General features: G+C 38.2%; 1 protein-coding gene across 2 annotated transcripts; it reads right to left on the reverse strand.

Moving 5' to 3' along the window:
• Positions 1-2: 2 nt before the first annotated feature.
• On the reverse strand, positions 3-22,062 carry LOC145482579 (SWI/SNF-related matrix-associated actin-dependent regulator of chromatin subfamily A containing DEAD/H box 1-like). 2 transcript variants are annotated; one of them, XM_081461175.1, is made up of 23 exons: positions 21,582-22,057; positions 19,254-19,472; positions 18,591-18,659; positions 17,532-17,722; positions 16,533-16,571; positions 15,355-15,468; positions 15,056-15,129; positions 14,403-14,493; positions 13,573-13,672; positions 12,993-13,052; positions 11,933-12,008; positions 10,549-10,681; positions 10,169-10,309; positions 8,862-8,954; positions 8,174-8,291; positions 5,939-6,060; positions 5,575-5,670; positions 4,870-4,962; positions 4,335-4,453; positions 3,767-3,834; positions 3,196-3,310; positions 1,946-2,055; positions 3-1,157 (listed from the first exon to the last, which is right to left on the reverse strand). In XM_081461175.1, exons 1-23 carry the CDS (start codon positions 21,928-21,930, stop codon positions 1,096-1,098), a joined length of 2,652 nt encoding a protein of 883 aa, XP_081317301.1. In that variant the 5' UTR covers positions 21,931-22,057; the 3' UTR covers positions 3-1,095. The 2 variants fall into 2 exon arrangements, with proteins under 2 accessions (XP_081317301.1, XP_081317300.1); XM_081461174.1 differs by lacking the exon at positions 3-1,157 and having other exon boundaries at positions 1,165-2,055; positions 21,582-22,062.
• Positions 22,063-22,098: the final 36 nt, after the last annotated feature.

The raw sequence follows: 22,098 nt of genomic DNA on the forward strand, positions 1-22,098 counted from the left end.
AATTCATAAAAAAACCAGTTTATTTCGAGAACAAAATATAGAGTTGTCTTTATACAATTTATCACGTGACTTCATGTAATACATAGACAAAGCATACTACGTATTAACACGAATTCAGTGTCAATCCGCTTGTGTTGTAGTAAATTATTGAATTTTTTGAACGCCTTTGACTGTTTTACCTAACGCAATTGGTCTTAAAAAAACAAATCGCTCGAAAAGGTGTCACGAGAAACGAAGTTGAATACCATAGCCTGAGATTGTCAACTTTGTTTCGCAAAATCCAAAATACCGTTACTACAATAACTTTGTCGCTGTTTAAAATTTTTGGCATAGCAGTGCCAACAATGCTGCGAGGAGATGGACGAGGGAATGTCGCGAACGCGCAAAGCAAAAGGCCATTTCCGAGTTGCATTTTGTTATGTGTCAAAACGAGTCTTAATGCAAAAATATTCATTTGGAAATGTGTTTCCCCTACAGGTTTTTTTAATGCTAATCAAACTCATTTTCATATAAAAGGTTTTGCACCAGGACTCGCTCTAAAGCAGAGACACAAGGTAAGTCGGAAATGACCAATTCCAGACAAAAACATTTTTCAAATGTTTAAAGTAACTCTCCAACTGAGGGAAGCCCCAAAATTAAAGGTTTCTACAAGAGAGAAAAACGTCAACGAAACAACAATGAACTGAACTTAAACACGGGGGGTTATGACCGTAAAAGACTAAGGCTTAAGAGAGACAAAGTATTTGAATTTTTTTCAAGCTTAGCCCTTTGTGACATAGCTCCCTTAAAACATTCTGAAATTAGATCGAAGGACTTTGCAAGAATGGATACAAAGATCGTGTTTCAACTTTAAGGAAATGAACTTCAGTGACACGAGGTATAGGGTTCAGTGCGCTCTTATCATATTAATAAGCATCTTAACGTATTTCTATATGTACTACATTTCTTTACGTTAGAGTTTTCAAAATTGTTCCATTTTCTATATCCTACCATAAATTTACATTTTATGTATACATTCAACTTCAGCTAGAAATCTAATGAATTTCTCTTCAATTCAAAATATCATCTAATACTAACGTTTCGTTAGAGAATGGGTCATGAAGAATTAAACACCTCGCTAAGAAGTTCTGATACATCTTTTGGTGCTGTTACATCATCTGCAGAAGAACACGAGCAGAGAATTGAGATATATTCAGTTCACAGCTTCTAGTTTCCATGTCAGTAAACAAAAGAAAAACCACACACACACATAACAAAAACTAAATTACAAACAAATACATCGTGTAAGACCCTATACGGGTTAACGAAAATTACTGTTATACCTCCCAACTCAAATACGCTTTCCGATAGCCGGAGAACATGTCAGGTGTCAAACCTCACTAACTCCCTCGGGAAACAACAACTCTCGACCCGCACGAGATCAGGTCGTGCAACTTAAAACCGTGGCAAATTTGTGTGCCAGACGGCGTCAAGCAAATAATTTTTTCGGAGTCTGTTCTCTTTTTGAGTTGGGAGGTAAAACAAAACACTTATTGACTGGCACCACAGGAAACAGTGAGTTTTGTTTCCCCTCGACCCTCAACATCCGGGTCTCGGCTTCCCTTTGGACCAGTCATAAAATGCTGAAGTGATCAGATCTTCAAAAGTACAAATTGTCCACGTACGATATTCGGCTCTTACTAGGTGTAGAAGACACAGCTGACGTAAAACAATAGAGAACAAAAAGACAAAAGAACGTGGAAAACAATGAAAACAATAGGTTTGTGGGGTGGTGGTCCATAGTGACGTGTACTGTGACTTCTACGACAGCCCGATATTCTCATTGCAATACAACGACCTCGTATTTAACAATGGTAGTAGAGGACAAGGAGGGGGGCGGCGGGGGAAGGGGGAGGGGGGAATGCAACGACAGACAAGCACAAATAACAACTCCTTTGTAACTCACCTTCGTCTGAGGCGGCCATGTCTCGCTCTAGTCGGAGTTTATTCTGTGCACATTGAAGCACGCCTTCCTCTATCGTGTCCTTAGCGATCAGGCGATATACAGTTACGACTCTGTCGGTGAAATGTTCCCGAATAAATTACCGCATAAAATACTTAAAATTCCAAGTCAGTTCAACCAGTTGGGTAAACCAAGCTGAGCAACTAAAAGATCAGCTACAAGGCGCAAAAAAAAAAAACGTTCAAGACAATTGTCAGCAATCGAGGTTCTACCCTTGCGATTAGCGTCTGATTTTTCCCTAACGAATCGACTACGCTTTCAAGCGAGTGATTGATGAAAAATAATAAAACTGATCAACAATTACGGTTTATTGTCTCTCCATACAGAAAATTCAAAATTCTTAAAAACAACGCAAATAAAATTTACGAAAATAAGCCGCGAGAAATAATATTTTGAGCTTGGATATAAAAGGGTTTCATTGTTCAAGTTCTGATATGAGCGAGTCACGGACGCCTTGCCGCTCTTTTTACCCTCTTAATTAACCAAACGCAAAATGATACTATGGAATTTGACACCTCATACAGTGAATAACGAGTTACTTCTTAATGTTAAGGGGAGGAGGAGGAGGAAAAATTTCATCTTTATATACTTTTAATTTTACACATGTAGTTATTAAAATCATACCGAGCCCTCTTTGGGTTTTGAAATTTAATCATACCAAATCCAATATGGGGTCGCACGCAAAGAACGTCAAAGAAACACATCAAGAATCAGAAAAACTTACCAAACTTACCCCCGCCCGCTCCTAAGGGCTTGAGGTAGTTATTAAAATTTAACAAAAATACACATGGAATTTAGTCCCTGTTCCCACTACACCAGAGAAATTTGAAAGCGGCGTTTTCACTCTGAAAACGCATCAAAGGTTTTCTGTCCACACTACGCTGGAGACATTTCAAAACGTAACAATAACCGGCCACTTTGGATTTGTGTTTGAGGAAAAATCGGGCAGAGAAATCACATGATTATCGTGACTTCGTCGTTTTCGAAAAGCTCATTTTTTGAAATGTTTTCCGTCCTCATTAAAACGCAAAGCCGGCATTTTCAAACTCCTCCTGCTTGAAGAACGTTTTCGAAAAGCTCCGTTTTAGTGACGGATTAGCGTGGACAGTAGGCCTAACCGTGGAAATAAACTTAGCTACGTTTTCAAACTTCTCCAGCGTAGTGTATCCTGGTACTTGATTATGCATGCGTACCTTGTTTGGCCCACTCTGTGGCAGCGGTCCTCCGCTTGTTTGTCGTTGTACGGGTTAAAATCCACGTCATGCAAGATGACAACATTGGCTGAGGTTAGATTGATGCCCAGGCCTCCTGGAAATGACGCAAGAACACTCGGTTAAGTTTGAAAGAGCATTTTAAGAGGCCTGAAACAACACTGGGACTCATGTGTAAATCAACAGCGCTCCAGTGACGTTGTACATTTACAATTGGACGTTGGTTGTAATCGTGATAGCTAGATGTAACTCAGCTTTCCTTAAATAGATTGGCCCATAAGATGCCCAGATGAATTTCCATTTCAGTTCAGTCCTTGTCTTAAGAGTCTGAAGCTTTTTTTGAACGAAACTTTTGTTTACGCTTGTAAATATTTGTTCTAAAAAGATCTACTTCTTGTTCATTTCGTAATTAAGGGACCGCATCACGTCTTAGTGCACCCTTATATTAGGAGCCCTCTCACTGGGGGTCATAATTGAGGTGCTTATGTGTGGTCGGACCACAACCCTGCGTACCCTTAACCGACAAATGAGCAAACGCACTCCAATTACACACCTGCTTTGGTGGAAAGAAGAAACACGAAGATATCAGGATCGCCATTAAACTTGTCAATAAGACTTTGTCTGCAAATTGGAAAACAAAAATACGCGGGTTTAGACTTTTACGTCAGGAAAGTACATAAGTACATATGCTTAACCTCAAGGAAAAGGGTATCACTTTAAACAGTGCCTTAATATTACAATGCGCATCAATTGTTAGAATGTGAAGGCAACGGAAAAATCGGATTAAGAGTACTAGGTGCGTCAATTTTGCTCTCCTCTATGTTTTAATCCCCACCTCCATACAGAAGGAGCAAGCACATTAGCTGGTACACAGAACGGGTCTCTTTCCGAAGGTTATGAGCCGCCCCAGGATACAAGGTCCCTCTTTACAAGCCCCTTTGAAATTGTAGGCAGGACTTACTAACTGGATTATAAGGTGCCACAGAAGGTAATAAGCCAGCAGTACATGTATGCTATGAAGTTCTAAATTTCAAGTTTTGTGTAAATTACTACTCTGTTGATAAAATTGCTTCTAAAATGCTTCATGCTATAGGATCATCAAATGTGTTAGGTGGACCTACCTGTCCACCACCGACGTCTGACCGTCCAGTCTCAAGTAACGATGGCGTCTGTCTGACAGATAGACCTCTATAATATCCATTACCATTGTAAACTGGCTGAACAACAGTACGCGACAGTTCTAGCATGATAAAAAATAAAAATGAAAACAAAGCAAACATAAAAAAAACGCGGAATAAGGCCATGTAAGTTATGTACAAGATTGATGATCCAAATTGTATTTGTGCTTAATTTACAGGTACACAACGTTCAGTAATATTTATTTTGTAAAACGGATACTACAAAAAGGATGCAAGCAGTATTTAATCTACCTTACATGTCTTGAGAGGAAATCGAGAGGGTTTAACTCTGTCAGCGGAGATGCACCTCAAAGTTGCCGGCTTTTCCCAATTCATTGTAAATAAGGGCACGAGAATTCTTACAATATTTGATCGTAGTATAACCGTAAGAGGCCAATTGTCTTTATCAAGACTACTTCGTTTGCCATGCAACCAATATTTTTCACGTCTGTATACATGGTATGATACGAATACCAACCTTCTCCTTCAAGCTCGGAAGCAGAGAGTCCAGATAGACAAATTTTCCCGATTTCAACAAGATCTCTTTACTAAGACAATGATCCGCCAGCCTCTGAAACATGGTACAAAAAAAAATGCCGATGACTTGAGATGCTTTAAGATGGGGCTATGTCATATATTTGGCAGCACAAAACGGTACCTTTACTGATTTAAAGCAAAAAGTAATTCTTGCTTAACGAGTTAGAAAAGGTAAACATTGAGCAAAAAACAACAAGGAAGGGTTAAGATTAGAAAAGACTGAGAATGGTCACGACCGATGAGCTTGGGGAGCAGGGATGGCGCAGTGGTGAGAGCGCTCGTCTCCAACCAATGTGGCCCGGCTCCATATGTGGGATGAGTTTGTTGTTGGTTGTCGCCTTTCTCCGGGTTCCTCCTTCCTCAAAAACCAACCTTTCAAATTCCAATTCGACCAGGATAGAGGAGCCGCATGAAAACCAGGTAAGGCTGATATGGCTTCCTCTCTAAATATAGTAACATTGTTTTTAAAAAATAAGGCTAACCCGTGAAATCGCTCTCGAACAAACATGTTCTTACTGATGTATGTTAGACACGTAATGAAGCACCTAAAATGCCTTGTATATGAATCTATCTACAAGGTACACAACATCGCGGAGTATTTTTTTTTAGCCAAATATGAAAGGGAGTAAGTTGCAAATCGACTTACCTGTTCTTCACGACAGAGACAATGGAGTTCAAAGTCTGACATGACTGTCATATCCTCAAAAACCAGATCTGGCTCGGAGTCACGGTGACCAGGATCCTGTTGAACAGCATTAAAAAGTTCGTCAGATAGTCTACTACGCGCACGCTCTTTGGCCTCGTCACGCGTTCGTCACGCATTTCTCCCCGAGCACGAGGAAAGATTGTGTGACGACCCAGGAAAGCTCGTGCGCACAAGACTATTTATCAAACTGATCTATTCAGCTTGTGTAGCGACGTCAAAGCTATCCTCAGCTGAATGTGAAAAGATAAGAGATAACTTGGATCTTCGTCTGATAAAGATCACAGATAAACACTTGTAACAATACCTTGCAATACTTCTTGGCCATCTTAAGTAACACGTCATCTTTGTAGTGGCTGCGAAGAAGTAAAGGATGATTGGCGGCCTTGCGAAGCAGCATCAAAATATTACTGTACTGCGAACCTGCATCTGAGAAAGAGAGAGCGAGGGTTACACTTACAAGCCAGATATTGTGACATTCCTTCGCATGCAATGGCTCAGCGAGGATTTGAACAGAAACCTGTTTTCAATAACTGCCTTGTACCATGACTGGATATCTTTCCGAAATGCTTGGATTTTCCCTGAAAATCTTCGTAGAGCTAAAAGCAACCGAGGAGTTTCTGATTCTTATTATCCTATCAAAAACTAGCGCGAGTACTCACGAATACTTGGAACGTTGTCGCGTCATTCAAAGGCGACGTGTTGCTAATAATAATAATAATAATAATAATAATAATAATAATAATAATAATAATAATAATAATAATAATAATAATCGATATTTAAACAGGGTGACCCCTTCAGTCGCAGGACTGGTATCAACGGGGGCCCTGTATAACGTAACATAAAAGAGCATGTATAAATAATATATATCTATAAAAAACTAACTACTTTAAAAGATACGCTGAAATGTTTAAAAAATTAAAAAGCTTAAAAAGGTAATAGCGTTCTCATAAAAATTGGATATCGAATTGAAAATGTTCTAAAAAATAACCTAAGAAAAAAAATCGGAGATAGCCTTGAAACGTTACTTAGGTGGCAAAATCTTTATGTTCGTTGGAAAGCTATTAAATGTGCATGCACCATGATAACTGTATTTGCTGAGCAAATACAGTTTAACATCCCGCACTAAAGGCCACCTGCACCAAGGTGGCCGTTGTGGAGAGCTTCCACTGCATTCGATGATTTAAGCCGAACCTCAGTCAGTAGACCCGTAGCTTCCTAAATTGTGATAAGTATCCAGTTAAGAAGGCGGCTTGGTTTGGTGGTTAGGGTGCTGAATCTGCAACCTGGAGGTCCCGGGTTCAAATTTTCCTCCCTGCTTCTGGATGGATTTCTATTCAATGGTCCCAGATTAACTCCAACTCCCCCACGTCTTGTAGATAACCAACCAGTTGGGATTTTTAACACGCTCTCAGTTCTATTTCACAATACAGTGGAATTCCGATTTCACGAAACTTCGATTTTTCAAACCTCCAGAAAAATTGAAACAAAAGTCATTTTCCGCGCCTCAGTGAAACGCTGTAATTCTACTCCAGATTTCTCGAACTATCCGATTTTTCAAACCAATTTTCGTTTCCCTCGGAGGTTCGAAAAATCTGGATTTCACCAAATTTGTTTCTCGATTTATAGTGTGCCCAGTTTGCACAGCAGTGCTAAATATCGTGACACTTGAAGTGATTTTTTTTTTTATCTCGGATGATTCATTGCTCTTTAGTGCTTAACAGTTCCTGTACCTATACGTCTAAAACTAATCATTCATTCTCACACATATGAGATTAAATTTGAAAGAAATAACTCTTGAGGGTAACAAAATACGCGGTCTGAAATGGGACAAGGTGCAAACGTAGTTAAAGATCTCTTGTCGACAAACTTATCTGTGAGTAAAAGGAGCTACGCCACGGTTTCGCAACTTAAAAAGCTTAGCCTAAATTTTTCAAGTTCGTCGTTTGTAATTGCAGGTTAACGCACCTAGCGAGTGAATTATCGGGATTTACCTGCACGAGTTCACTAACAATGAATGAGAAATTTCAATACCGCACGAGGCTTTGCCGAGTGCGGTATTGAAAATTTCGAGTTCATTGTTAGTGAACTCGTGCAGGTAAATCCCGATAATTCACGAGCAATGAGTGCGTTAACATTTTTATTATTCAAACTGAATACACTGCACAAAGAAACACTGCATTGAAACCACTATATTTGAGTCAGCCGAAGCCATGGTGTAATGACAGTGGTGTGTTGAACGGCTATTACACCACGATAATGACGTCAAGGTGGTTGTCTCGTCACAACCCAGCATCACGTGGTACAAATAAGCCAATCGGAAAATCGGAATACGTACAGTGTATGAAAGTTGAATAATAATCCGTGTTTATCTTCTCCATCCTTAACCGTCCTTGTTCCTTTATGGCTTATTATTATCTTTTTGGTGTTTTCTATCATAGTAATGTACTATTTTCAGCTTACTATCTTCAATTTAATGGTAATTTTGTACTCAAAATACCATGACCGAGCTCCTTTAAAAAGGTATCTGCCATCTTACCCGATTGCTTGAATTGTTTTGAACAGTTTACAAAGCTGTCATTGTACAACTGACGCTGGTCCTCCATCAGGTCGACCTTTATTACATGATCATGTTTTGCAGGAAGCTGTTGAAGAACCTGAAGAATGAAACGATTCGCCAAAATAGCGAGCAATAAGTTCTTTCTATTCAATAAATCGATCCTGATTACAGAATGCAGTTCTTGAGAATACAGCAACTGATCAGTCAGTGATCAGCTCAGGTCTGGTAAGGCGAAACTGAGGGCGCTTTCCATTCAACCAAAAATTCCGGATTGAATTTCTAGTGGCGAACGGAACAGCAATTAACGGAATTTTCGAAAAGAAGACAACCTTGCGAGGTGCACGCACTTTTTCGAAAAATTCTTACCGGAAATTTCCGTTCCCGGGATCTTGAGAATTTTCGGATGAATTTTTTTGCATTTCGGAAGTTCTACAACTTTCGGATATTCCGGAAACTTTGCAAGGACATTTTCATATCATTTGCCAACGTTTCGAAAGTTCAAGAAGTTTTGGTTGAATGGAAAGCGCCCTGGTTCAGGTCAGAAGTTAGGCGTTTTGAACTGTGACCAAAAAACAAGCAAATTTGCATTCCATTTCGGATCAAATTAGCTGACCCATGCAGTAGTATGAGCCTATCCTGTTTTTGCTTTTAAGTAATGAGTACTTACATCTTTCTTGAGTCTTCGTAGTACAAAAGGTTTCATGATCCTCTTGGCTTGAGCGACTGTGGCCTTCTCATAGTTACTTCCTGGTTCACCATTCTACGAATACAAAACAGTGAAGTGCAGTAAAATTAATCTTAATTAATTCTTAGCCGCAATAAATCGCGACGGAGGTTAATGTAACTTAGGCCCCGTCCATACTACGCCCATGAAATTTGAAAACGCAACAACCATCGGCCATTTAATTTTGGATTTGTGTTTGAAGAAAACCCAGGTGGGGAGGGGGGGGGGGGGAAATCACATGATTATTATTGTGTCAAAAAAAAAAGCTCTGTTTTCAAAATGTTTTTCATTCACAAACGCAAAGCCAGCATTTTCAAATTCCTCCGGTTTGAAGAGCGTTTTCGAAAAGCTCCGTTTTCGTGACGGATTAGCGTGGACAGTAGGCCTAAACATAGAAATAAAGATGCGTTTTCAAATTCACCGAGGGTCTTTAATCAGATTCAAGTAGATAAACAGCTCAGTGCAATCAGTGGAATACCAAGACCGATTTGTTATCAATTCGTTGAAAATACTCGCTAATTGGAATCAATCAATACTGACAAATCTAGGTTTGAGGAACACAAGGTCATTGTTCAGGACTATTCAATGATCTAAGTGTCAAGGACACTTCAGCGATATTCAAGTACTGGTTTTCCTCACAATCACATGCAAAATTTGTTTAGCTATATCTAGGGGTTGACATGAAACGTGGGAAGCATGGTGAACTACATGTAATAGTTAGCACGCTGGACTCCGAATCGAGTGGTCTAGGTTCGAGCCCTGGCGGGAGACATTGTGTTGTGTTCTTGGGCAAGACACTTTACCCTCACAGTGCCTCTCTCGACCCAGGTGTATGATAGGGTACAGGCAAATTTAATGCTGAAGGGTAACCCTACGATGGACCAGCATCGCATCCAGGAGAGAGTAGAATTACTCTTAGTCGCTTTGTGCTACACAAACCGGAGATAAGCTCTGGGCTTATGGGCCACCGGTATCCCTTTGCGCGCGCTCCATTCTTCCATTAGAGGGGCGTCCGAGATGCGACCGGAAAAATTCCATGTTGATGATGTACATGTAACTTTAGGTTAGTTGGCGTTTCTTACACGGCAACATTCAAAACAACCAACCAGAGGCGTCACCCCCGATTAATGTGGGGCTACGCCATGTCAAATTTCAGACTGCTCGGCGACATGAAAGAAGAATGACTGTGCAAGAGAACGTCTGCTTATCACGTTGAGAGACTGAAAAACAAGACAGTAAGATATTTGTACCATTCTGCTGTTGGAAAAGAGTAGTTTGATCCCTTGTACACTTTCACCAAACATGCAAGGCATCACAAAGCTTAGAAGAGACATCAGTTCCAATAAGTTGTTCTGTAGCGGGGTCCCTGTGAGAAGAAGTCGTCGACGGGCCTGGAAAACACAAAACAGGAAAAATTAACATATGTAAAAGCTGGTGAAATAGATGAAAAAGATTTCTTGTTGTGGATTTAACAGTAGAGGAAATCTCTAATAGTCACAATTGTTATTCACTATACATGCATGCACAAATACCGAGTACGGTGTGATATTGTTCTCGTTTCCCACATTATTTGTACTCCATTGCGGGTGCTATAGTTGGATTATAATAGCGAGATACACACTGCACCTACCTTGACCTTCATAAGTCCCTGGTATCTCTGTGACTGCATGTTCTTTAACATGTGCCCCTCGTCTAGTACCACATAGTGACACTTAAGTTTTCGCAAGAATGCACGGTCATCACTTGTAGTGGCAACAGCGTAGCTTAGGACAAAAGTGGCAAAATTACAATCAGATAGGAAAGGATGCTCAGTTTTCATAACTTTGTACAGTACAGGAATAAGCGAGTTCACAGCAGCACTTCAGTTCTACGATTCCCTAAACTCAACCCAAGTGGGGCAACATCTCCACTTGAAACAGCCAATAGTTCTCTCAACCATAATAAAATCATATGGCTAGCTCCATGAGCAGGCAAGATAAACTGAATCCTAGGCTGCGATTGGCTACCCGAGCGATGGGATTACCCGTTTTATCCTGAAAGAAACACTGCTCTTTTTCCATGTAATAAATCCTACATATTGACCACGCTTGTTCAGTCAAGATGGTTGGATATTCAGTCAAGATGCATGTTTATGGACCTTGACTCTGTCTCTGTCTATAACCATGCGAAAATAAGATAAATAAATAAATAAAAATTAATAAAAATAATGAAAATAAATAAATAAAAATAACTTGACAAATAACCAGTCATCTTGACCTCACGCTTGGTCAATAACCCATATGTATCACACAAGCACAGTATACTCTGAAGACAAACCTATTCATTAAGAGTTTAGCTACCTTAATTCTTAAATTGACAATTAGGCTCAACCCGTTTTGACAGGGGTGCTACTACCAGTGAATACCATCAATCAATTCAGCTCACAATAAAATGGCATAATGTTAATGTCAGCTCTGTTAGAATGTGCTGGTAGTCAGCAGTGTTTCCCCTACAGTAAATTATTGCTAATTTGCTAGCTGCTTTTTGCATGGGAGTTTACCAAGAGAGGATGAGGAGTAAGCGAGTTAATCCCCCATATGTAGGCCTTATTCCCAAGATAATGCCTCTAAAGCTATTTTTAGACATGGTACCCAGTTCTTCTGTGGTTAATGCTACCATGTGAGGTATGTGGATGTTGTCATGGATGATAAAACTGTGTGTAAAGCTGCTTGGACTGTCCTCGTTAGCAAACTCTGCATCAAAGGATTGGCTATTTCTAGACCCTCCTGGGATTTCCGAAACCAGGCGTGAGTGATCTAAAAGTAACTTAACAGAGAAATATCTTACTTTGGGTTTAAGGCCTCTATGGAGGATGACTCTCTCATCCTTCATCTTCTCTTGAATTCACCTGGTTCACTAATCCTGACTAACAACAAATCCATCTATAGACTTTACTACATATATACTACAGTACATCTGTCATCCTGCCTGTGACTATGAAACATTATTAGTAACACGATTTTAAATGCACTCACGTGGTAATAATAATCTCAGGTTTCACTTCTCTATCAAGCACCTCATCCTGCAGGTGACGTCTTTCCTCTTGACTCCCTGTCCAGTTTTAAATTCAACATACACACACACACAAAAAACATTTAAATCATGACAAGATCTTTAGCAAGACAGACATCTTGCATCTATCCTAGTTAAGTTGCGGAAGAATTTGTTGAAGAATTAGCCTGCATAGCAAGGTGTAATAGGAGAGGGAAAGGGGAAGGGAGATTCAATTTTCTCTGTCAAAAACACGATGGGAATTAACTGTACTTCTTACTGATGAAAGTGACTATAATACATACGCTTTAGGGATCAACAGTTCAAATAAGTTATAACTAGGCTAAATACTCTAATTTTGTATTAAGAAGTCCTGGTTTCATTCCGCTCGGAGCATTATTGTACAGTACGGTGCGGTGCGGTGCAGTAGGGTAGGGTAGGGTAGGGTAGGGTACAGTACAGTGCGGTATACCAGTTAATATTAAAATAGTGGTATCAAGCAAATGCTCATGACCAACCACTGGCAGATATGCTACACTGTAGACGTATGCTCATCTTCTTGCCATAAGCTAATAACACTGAGGGTTTACCCAGGGCTCGAAAAAAAACTTGAATTAAAGCTTGCCCTTAGGAAGAGCATCTCTCAAATAATTATTGCTTGCCTGGGCAAGTCTTAGTTGGTTCTTTTAATGATTTAGTTGACAGATGACTTGCTTGATCTCTTGCCCATCAGGCAAGTGAGAATGAAGAGGCATTTGCCCAGAGGGAGAACCTACTTGTCCTGGATGACCGGACAGCCTTTTTTTCAAGCCATGTATTACCACAACAGCAGTGTTATCTGTCAAAACGCCCTTAATTTCAGCTTTGGGGCTAATAACTAGAAAATGAATTTGGTAGCCTCAATTGCCTATAGTATTCATCAATGATCAGCCAGCTTGTTAAGATACAACTTTTTGAAAAGACCAAAAGAATTACAAAGAAGAGATTCAGAGCCACACATTACAATTCACTATGAGAATTAAAATCTAATTTGACAGGACTTACCATAGTATAAAAAGAATTCTATTGATGGACACCATTTCTTGGTTTCCCTACACCAGTTGTCTGCAATTTATCGACAAGCAAAATTAACTGTGAAAGATAACTTTCAGTAAAATCTAAATATTAAATTCATTACCATCACAACAATCAATTATTCCAACAGTATTAAAACAATGACATACAGATGTACCGTAAAGAAGCTACGATAAGACCTCTGAGACCTCTGATTACAACTCTGTCCTAGAAATAACTGCATAAAATTTTATTCACACTCAGGGCTCAAAAAACACTCTCAAATTTTGCTTGTCCTGGGTAAGTCTTGAGTTTGCTCTTTCAATGCTTTAGTTAGCAGGCAGCTTGCCTGATCTCTTGCCCAGCGGTCAAGTGAGAATGGAAAGTTAATTGCCCAGCAGGAAAACCTTCTTGTCTCTGACGACTGGACAGCACCTTTTTTTTGAGCCCTGCACACTGTCAACATGAGAATTCATGGCAATACATTTTAGTTACCATTCCTTGCAGCTACCAATTGGGAGAGAAAAACAAATAATCAAAAGGAAACCAAAAGAATTTTCAAAATTCTGACCTAGTGTTGATGATGGGACAATAATCAGATGAGGGCCTTCTTCTCCAGTTTCACACAAGTGAGCAAGAAAAGCAAGGGCTTGAACTGTTTTCCCAAGACCCTGCAGAAAAATTGATAGCTATTTAGTACTTGTAATCTTTTAAATATTCACTACATGAATGATCCTGTTTATTGGTCATAAAACTGAAGGTTCTTATCATTTTCATCAGTCAAGAATGGAAAATGATAAATACAGACGACCATGTCCACACAACTGCCACCTTTCTATTCTGGCCACATATTTTTGTCCTGGGCAGTTGAGATCTAAGATCCTCTTTTAAGAATTTATTAGTTAAACCTTGTTTTAATCTTAACTCCTGTGGAAGACAGGCCTTTTCAGTTGTTGCTCCTGAACTGTGGAATGAACTGTCACAAGATGTTAAATTAACTAGTACGGTAGAGATTTTTAAACGCCTACTCGAAACTCCTTTTTATTTGAGCTTACATGTATACATGTAACTTACGATGCACTAGTCTATAAGTATTTTGTATGTTTCAGTAGTGTAAGCAGCCCTTTTAGAAAAGGCGCTATGTAAAATAAAATCTATTTATTTATAATAATAATAATAATAGTAATAGTATAGTAGTAATAATAATAATAATAATAATAATAATAATAATTATTATTATTATTATTATTATTATTATTATTATTATTATTATTATTGAAAGATTTGTGGCTCTTACTAATGGCCAGTAAACTCTGTCTCCAGGGTGGCCAGTGTAGAGAGGTTCAACTTAAAAAAGTGCATTAAATTATTTAATTACTTTCAGTGACAGCAAGTCCTTACCATTTCATCAGCTAATATTCCATTTAGCCCCTGCTCATGCATCACTACCAACCAGTTAAGACTTGTCAGTTGATATGGCTTAAGCTGGAGGCTAAGAGAGATAAACTGTCAAGTTTCTATCAAAAGAACAAATTACTACAATTATCTCAAACCCACTTACAAAAATGACCGTTTTAAAAGAAACTTGTTATCATTATTATTGGACGTAATATATCAAACACGAGAGACAGTGTTTCATGGGATATCCAAGCACCGAGAAGAGAGTATTTTTGACAAAATTTGAGGTGTTTGCATAGCCAATGAAACGCTGTCTCAAGTGTTTGATATATCTTCTTAATCGAAACAAAAACTACGGAGTAAATGGAGAAGTAAAATCATCAAAACCTATGCTAATTAAAACAGCGTATCCAAACCTTCTTCACCGTTGTGATTTCCTATGTTTTAACGTGAATTATTAATGAGTTTGAGAAATACATGTACAGTCCTGATTAAACATACATGCATGTTTATCCTAAAATTATAAATGTATGCCTCTGGAATAATAAGACTGATTGTGAGTCTTATATGAAAAGTACAGAGACTGTTGTCCTGATGATGTGGGCTTTCTGTGATTATGTGGACTTGCAAGCAAATCATCCACAAGTGAAATGTACCTTTTTGCTAATATTTTTGGTTGTGAAGTGATTACAGCTCCATTTTTACCATTTGAAGAATCACCCTCCTCAGCCTGAAAAAATAAATTAAAATAACAACTGCACATTTGTCAACATAGGTTTTTTTTTTCTTAGAAACCAATCGATTAAACAAACTGAAACAAAACAAGTTCTCCTGCATGAAGGAGTGATGCCCTACATGTATATTGTTAATGACCAAGGAAATCGTCATTTACGCTTACTTACATGTATGAAGCTACCACTGTCATGTATGCTGTTTACTGATCAATCCAACTTACATTTAATCTTGAGTTCAGCATGTCTTGAATTCTATTTGAGATATCTTCGCATTTGTTCATCAAATTCTCAACCACTTTACGCTCCTCCAGAAGACTTTGGCATTTGTCTATTAACTGTAAAGAAAATGACATCTAAAAATATTAAAACAAAAGATTGCAGTGGGAACATACATGTAAGGTAGTGGGGTCACTTTCAATGCATGATTGAGCTTACGTCTGAATATACGCATGTATATTAATAAAGGGATGAAAAAAAATTAATATGTAAGATCTGATTTCATACGCTGTCTTATAAAGGCTCTTTTAAGGTATGGCAGACCAAAGATTACAGTGTGTATGGAGGAGAACTGTTGAAGCTAAGCACAAAGACCTGGGCTGGGTCCAGACTAGCTGAAATGGGCAAGCAAAAGACCATGTAGGATGGAATATTTTACTAAGCACCCTTATGCTCCACTCACAGGAGCAAAGAAGATGGCCATCTCCTGACCAAAAACATAAGCCTTTTTTGACCAACGAGTATAGTACAGTTATACCATATTAATTGGCACATGCAAACTGTTTAGGGTACAGAGTACCATAACAAAGTACTGAGGGAAGACTGCAATGCACATGATGTCATGGCAGCCATATTGGTGTTCCAAAACAATGAAACTGCGGCCATGTTGGTGTTTCTCAAGTGAACACATTAAATTCTGTTGTTTCAATAAATTTGCATGGCTGCTGGACACGCTCTATGGACTAGTAAGTTAGCAGTCCATTCAGGAGGAGTACTTGTAACAACACCTGTACATGTATGTAGCAAAATCTGTTTCTGTAGGCCACCAAAGAAAATGGAGTTGTAATAAGTACCAGCACTGATGAGCTAACTGGCTACAGTGATCTCTTGCATTGGAATGGACCACTAACCCAGTAGACAATCAACTCTCGATCAGCTGCTGTTGTTGTTGTTGTTGTTGTTTTTTTTCAGCAGGGTTGCCGCAAGGCTTTGAAGGCATATTTTTAATTGGAGTAAGTAAGCGGATGATTTTGCCATCAGATTTGAAATAATCAGATGAATAACCACGCAGAGTAACTGGCCCAGATCATAAATAGGTGTCATGGCTTTTGCCAGTGGTTAGCCTCTCTTGAAAAACCCTGTTTCAGTAAAATCAGTCATGAAAGAAATCATACAAAATTACCTGGGATGACAAAGACTTGGCAGAGTTTAGCTTAGAAACCTACATGTAAACGTGTTCAAAATAAATAACAAAATGTCAAGGAAAAGAAATCTTTAACATCTTTACACGTATTATGAAATAAGATCAGATGAACAAAACTTTTGTAGTAAAAGGAATGATGTACATGTACATGTACATGTATTTACTATTGATCTCAGACATCTGTTGAAATGGCTTGTTTTTCAGGCAATTGCAGGCATCGTCTTGTGATGATGAATTTCATGACAGTGTGATGAGTGAATCTCCTGCCGATGGGGAAGTTGCTCCACAGTTTGTTTTGAGTTTTGCACTTTCTAGCAGGAGACAATTCAAGATAATTATGTTACAGAGGAGAGTTTTCAGACAGATGCAAAATTCATGGCATGGATAAGATTTGCCTTGAACTTGCCACGTTTGAGGAATTTGCAACAGCTGTGCTAAAAACTGTGGCCATCCACGCCAAGAGATGTTTGTCAATAGGTGAACACTTTTTTGGAATCCATGGCTGAAACCAATGGTGTGTGAAAAGGCCTCAAAAAAGCCATTTCAACAGATGTCTGGGATCAATAGTACGAAAAAACCAAAAAAATAACAAAACAAATGAGAGTACATTGCATGTAATTCACACACAAAGACATTTAGAATCACAGTGAAAAAAAAACAAACAAAAAAGTATGTACAGCTCAGCTTAACAAACAAAAATCAATCTTGTATATACTAGTAATGAATTCAAAAATTTTCATTGCTGTAAAAAGCAAATACTGTCAAATACTCATTCTGCTTTTGTACTACATCTGCATTTCAGCCTTGGCAAATTGGTCTGCTTGTTCAATTCTCTCATGCATAGCCTACATTGTAAACACCCTGGCTTTAAAGAGAACTCCCTTGTTTCTCACTGCTCTTTCTTTGACAACTACATTTATACCCAACCTACACAATGTAATACAGACTGTAGGGGTTTGTTAACAGAAACATCCTTACAAGATCATTCCAGGAGTCAAAAGGTCTCATCTTGATAATTTTCTCAGCTTTTTTGGCTGACAAGGTAGGAACAGATGTCAATTCTTGAAGAGAACAGTCATTGAAAAATGACAAAATAGTAACCATCTCCTCGTCATTGAAGTCCTCCTCATCACTCTCATCAGCAATGTAATAATTATTATCTGTGCAATCTGAAAAGACATGAATGTGGAATAGGGGCAGGTATGTTTTGCAAGTTGCAGGTTGCAGGTTGAAAAATTGACTTTCAAGTCTGCGTGAATCTACTTAGCACTTCGGTTAGCCTGAATAGCACTCCGGTTAGCCTAAATTAGCTTAGGTTGCTTGCGGTTAGCCTTTATACTGGGGTTTATTCGAGTTCAACTCAAATAAACAAGTCTCTTTGACCTGCAAACTGCAACATATACCTGCTGGTGGAATAGTATTCATTTGGTAAATGAACAGTAAAAATCAATTACATCTTGAAGATTAATAGATTTGTGAATGAATGCATGCATGCATTTATACAAGAATGCATAGTATTACGTGAATTTGTGCAGTTAAGCCACAGTAGCCTGCACGTCTTAGTGCTAAAGCTATCCTGGAATCCTTGAGAACGAGGAAAGTTTGGGATACTAGCTCATCTGCAAACAACAACCTAAAGTAAGTATACACTCAGCATGTTCCATTGGAAATACACAAATCTGATTGGTTCTCCAGGGCTGCAAATAACAGTTCGTCATTGGCCGACCAAAATTTGCTCACGTCTGACGAAATCCCAACTGTGGTCGGACATGATGTCTGGACCGTAGATCATTTTACGGTGAGGAAATAAAAATCTACCTTGAGTAAATCTTACTTTTTTTGGTGATGTCCAACCACAATTTGATATGTCTGACCAAGATGGTGTCTTAGTTGGACATTAGTCCTACCAAGAGAAAAAATTATTTGCAGCCCTGTTCTCCCGCTGAGGTCTATTTGTAGAAAGAACAATTATAATAATTTATGCAAATGTTTCTTAAAAGAGAAAATTATACTGTACTCTGAGTTTGATATACTTACCGATAACGGTTACCACAACATCACTGTCACCAGTTTCATCATCTGACACACAAATAACTTCAACCTTGTCTGAAAGGAACAAAATGAACATAATATAATATAATAATAACATACTGACATGCCCACTATAGCCATCATGGTACATGTAGGTCAGTTTAACCCATATGCAGAAAACATCGCATAATTAGTATACTGTATTTACTCACAAGAGCACTGTGACACTCTTTAAATTTTTAGTGTTTAAGTTGTAACCCTTATTTGGGAGTGGAGCTTATTCAGGGGTTTATAAGGGGTGGCAACTGGGCAGATTGACCAGCAAGGCTAATTTAGCCTGTCTAGTTTGACCACCTGGAGGTGAGTTTTCTTATAAAGAAGTTCAGTTAAAAATGAATGCAGAGCTTCTTTGAAGGCAACATTCTTTAATACTTTTGCTCTTGTGCCGTCCTATGCAGCACTAAATCTGAAGTGCTTGAGTACATCATGATTGCAGTATAAATAATTATACACATGCTGGCAGCATGAACATCAAAATGTGGTCAGTTTACATTGTACATGACATTCACACTGCACTGTTAAAACTGCAAAATCAGTACATCAAATCTTAATCTTAACTTTTTTAAAAATAAAATTTTATAAAAAAAACACCATTAAATTTTTATTCACCTTGATCTGAGCATTTCTCACCAGTACCATCTTCATTGGATGCATCCACTGGTTGTGAACTTTGTGTTGAGTTATTCCTGTACTTATTGTGGTCTAAAACATTGTTATCAAGTTGGCAGGACCTCTTTGTTCCTTTGTCAATATCTTCATCATCTTCAAGAAAACGATGTCTCTTTCTCTTCTTTCCTGAACATTCAAAATTCTTGTCTCTGCAATCAACTTAAATAAAATTCAGTCAATATATTACTCACTGATAATTTTTCATAGCTGTTAACAACACACACACGTTTACTTACCTTAAGTTTACAAAACATAAAAAATACAGTATTTAGGAATACAAGACCATACACTGTAGCTGGTAAAATCCCATCCAGAACAAATAAAAAGTATATAGAAGCTAATAGCTAAATGGCTGCTCTGATCTGAAATTTATAAATTTCATTTAACCAACAAAATCTTAGCACATTGTGAAAGAGATTGACAGGGTTCAGCTGCTTTAAAAAGATAAAGTTTTCACAAGCCTGCATGCCCATCACTATCAGATTTTATTATCCTTACTGCAGCATGATATTACCATTATATTTGTTTCTTTTCTTCCGTTCATGAAGAAGACCAGTTCGTACATGTAAATATCGTAATTGGAGCACAATTCAGGGAGTTAGGGGGTGAGTAATTTCAAAATCTGATGAACATGCAGCACAAGGCTGATTTGGAATGATGAACATGATTACTCCCTGAAAAAATTATTGTATTCATGACAGGAGGTCCAATATATAAATAAATATAAATATTAAAGAGTCTTTTGAGAACTTCTTTTGATCAAAAAAGGGAGTAGCATTTTCCATAAAGGTCAAAAAATTTAGGAAACATTAAGAAGTAAGCCAAATGTTACAGTGCGCATAATAGACAGGAAAATGGCATAGGTATCCAATAACAAAAGCTTGCAATTAGATACCTGTAATTGGACACCCACGTGAACATGTGCAGATTATGCAACAAATAGGTGCTCGCAGAACCAATGACAATAGAGAATTTTGTTACAGATGATTATTATTGTTATTGTCATCGTATTTATTTCTTTTCTGCCATTTATTAATAAGATATATTAGCCATTAAATTGTAGAAAATGTATGTAAGCTTGAATAAATAAACAAACAAACAAACGAACGAACGAACGAACGAACGAACGAACGAACGAATGAACGAATAAATAAATAAAATTAATACTCTAGAAGATACCAGACTTGGCAGAGCAATAACCACGGTGTAGTATGAATAGTACACCACACCACACTTTTACTAATTTTATGTGCTCAACACCTTTCATCAAAAGAAATCAACCAACCGACAACACAAAGAAAACGTCTGAAATGAATATACATATTCAATGCGTGATGGACAATACACTGATCCCCAGTCCACGGACTACCCAAATGAACTACCCTAAAATGGACTAACCTTCAAAATAATATTCCAAATAAGTACTATTTATTGTTCTTAGCTGCTAGTATACTTAAATTACACATAACTTCCGCTTATGATCATCCTGTACAGCCTCTAAGTACCATTTTGAATAACTTCTGAACACAAAATGGTGCAAAAAGCATAAACTCAAACCAAATTTCATCATTTAATTATCAATGGTTGTTATCAATCAGAGGAACCAATCAGTATCAGGATCATACAAGTGTAAACATAATAACTTGAAAAGCCATTGAAATGTAAGCGAGGAACCCAGTCTAACATTTGATTTAGGAATTGCACATTACTAAACGTAAACTAATGTTACAGGTGATTTTCAGTTTTATTCAATGCGATTCAGTCAGCCACTACACATGCACAAGCTAAACGATGACATGATAGGAGATGACAAGAAATAATGGCTGAATGGTAAACTTTCCAGGAACAATGACAAATTAACAAGGTAGTCAGAACATTCAGTTCCTCTCCATCTATTAACAGCCCTTAATTGTTCCCAATTAATTTGGAGGCAAACAGCCTGAATCTGAATGTTTACAACGCATTTGAGAAAAACACTGGTTGCTGGCGTTATTATTATTATTATGTTATGCTGGCGTTATTATATTTTAGGGTTAGTCCATTTTTGGGTAGTCCATTTGGGTAGTCCATGGACTGGGGGGTCAGTGTTTTTTTCCATCACCATATTCATTGAGCAAGTAATTTTTACCGGGTCAGTGATTACAATGCTTTCATCATATTTGCATTGCACTCAATATCCGGCATCTGTAGTACAGTACTAAAGCTTAAGAACGAGTTTTTGCGATTATTTTCATGACAGTTTTATTAGTAATTAAGCCCTCAACTTACCAGAACTTGAAGTCTGTTTATCGCAAACTGAATTGACTGCTTCATCGAGCGAATTAGAACAAGTTATGGCATCGACAAGTTGAAGCCGAGTTTCGCTTGGAAAAATCTCCATCATGTCGACAAGAGTTTGGGCAAGATTTGAATCTGTTAAACCTGTGCTGTCTCTATTTGGGTCAAGTTCACTATTTGCCTCATTGCTAGAATTCGAAGAGCTCTCTGATGAATTATTTTCCGAGCTGTGTTTCGTCGAGTGTGAAGAAGAGGCTGCACATGGCTGATGTGAATTATCACGTGAAAATGCTGAACGCTTTCGTTGATATGCAAACTCGTCCAAATTGAACTCTGACATCTTTTCCACATGCCAACCTTCCGTCCTGCTATTGTGTTGGTGAATTAATAGCGATCTCGAGCTCTACAGTATGCCAGAAATATTTCCCGGCCATTCGTTAATCGCCTCTGAAAATTGCCAAAATCGTCAAAACCGCCAAAAAAGCACAATAGATGAGGAAGCCTGGGT

This window comes from Orbicella franksi, chromosome 3 (assembly GCF_964199315.1).
Source record: "Orbicella franksi chromosome 3, jaOrbFran1.1, whole genome shotgun sequence".
Taxonomy (NCBI): Eukaryota; Metazoa; Cnidaria; class Anthozoa; order Scleractinia; family Merulinidae; genus Orbicella; species Orbicella franksi.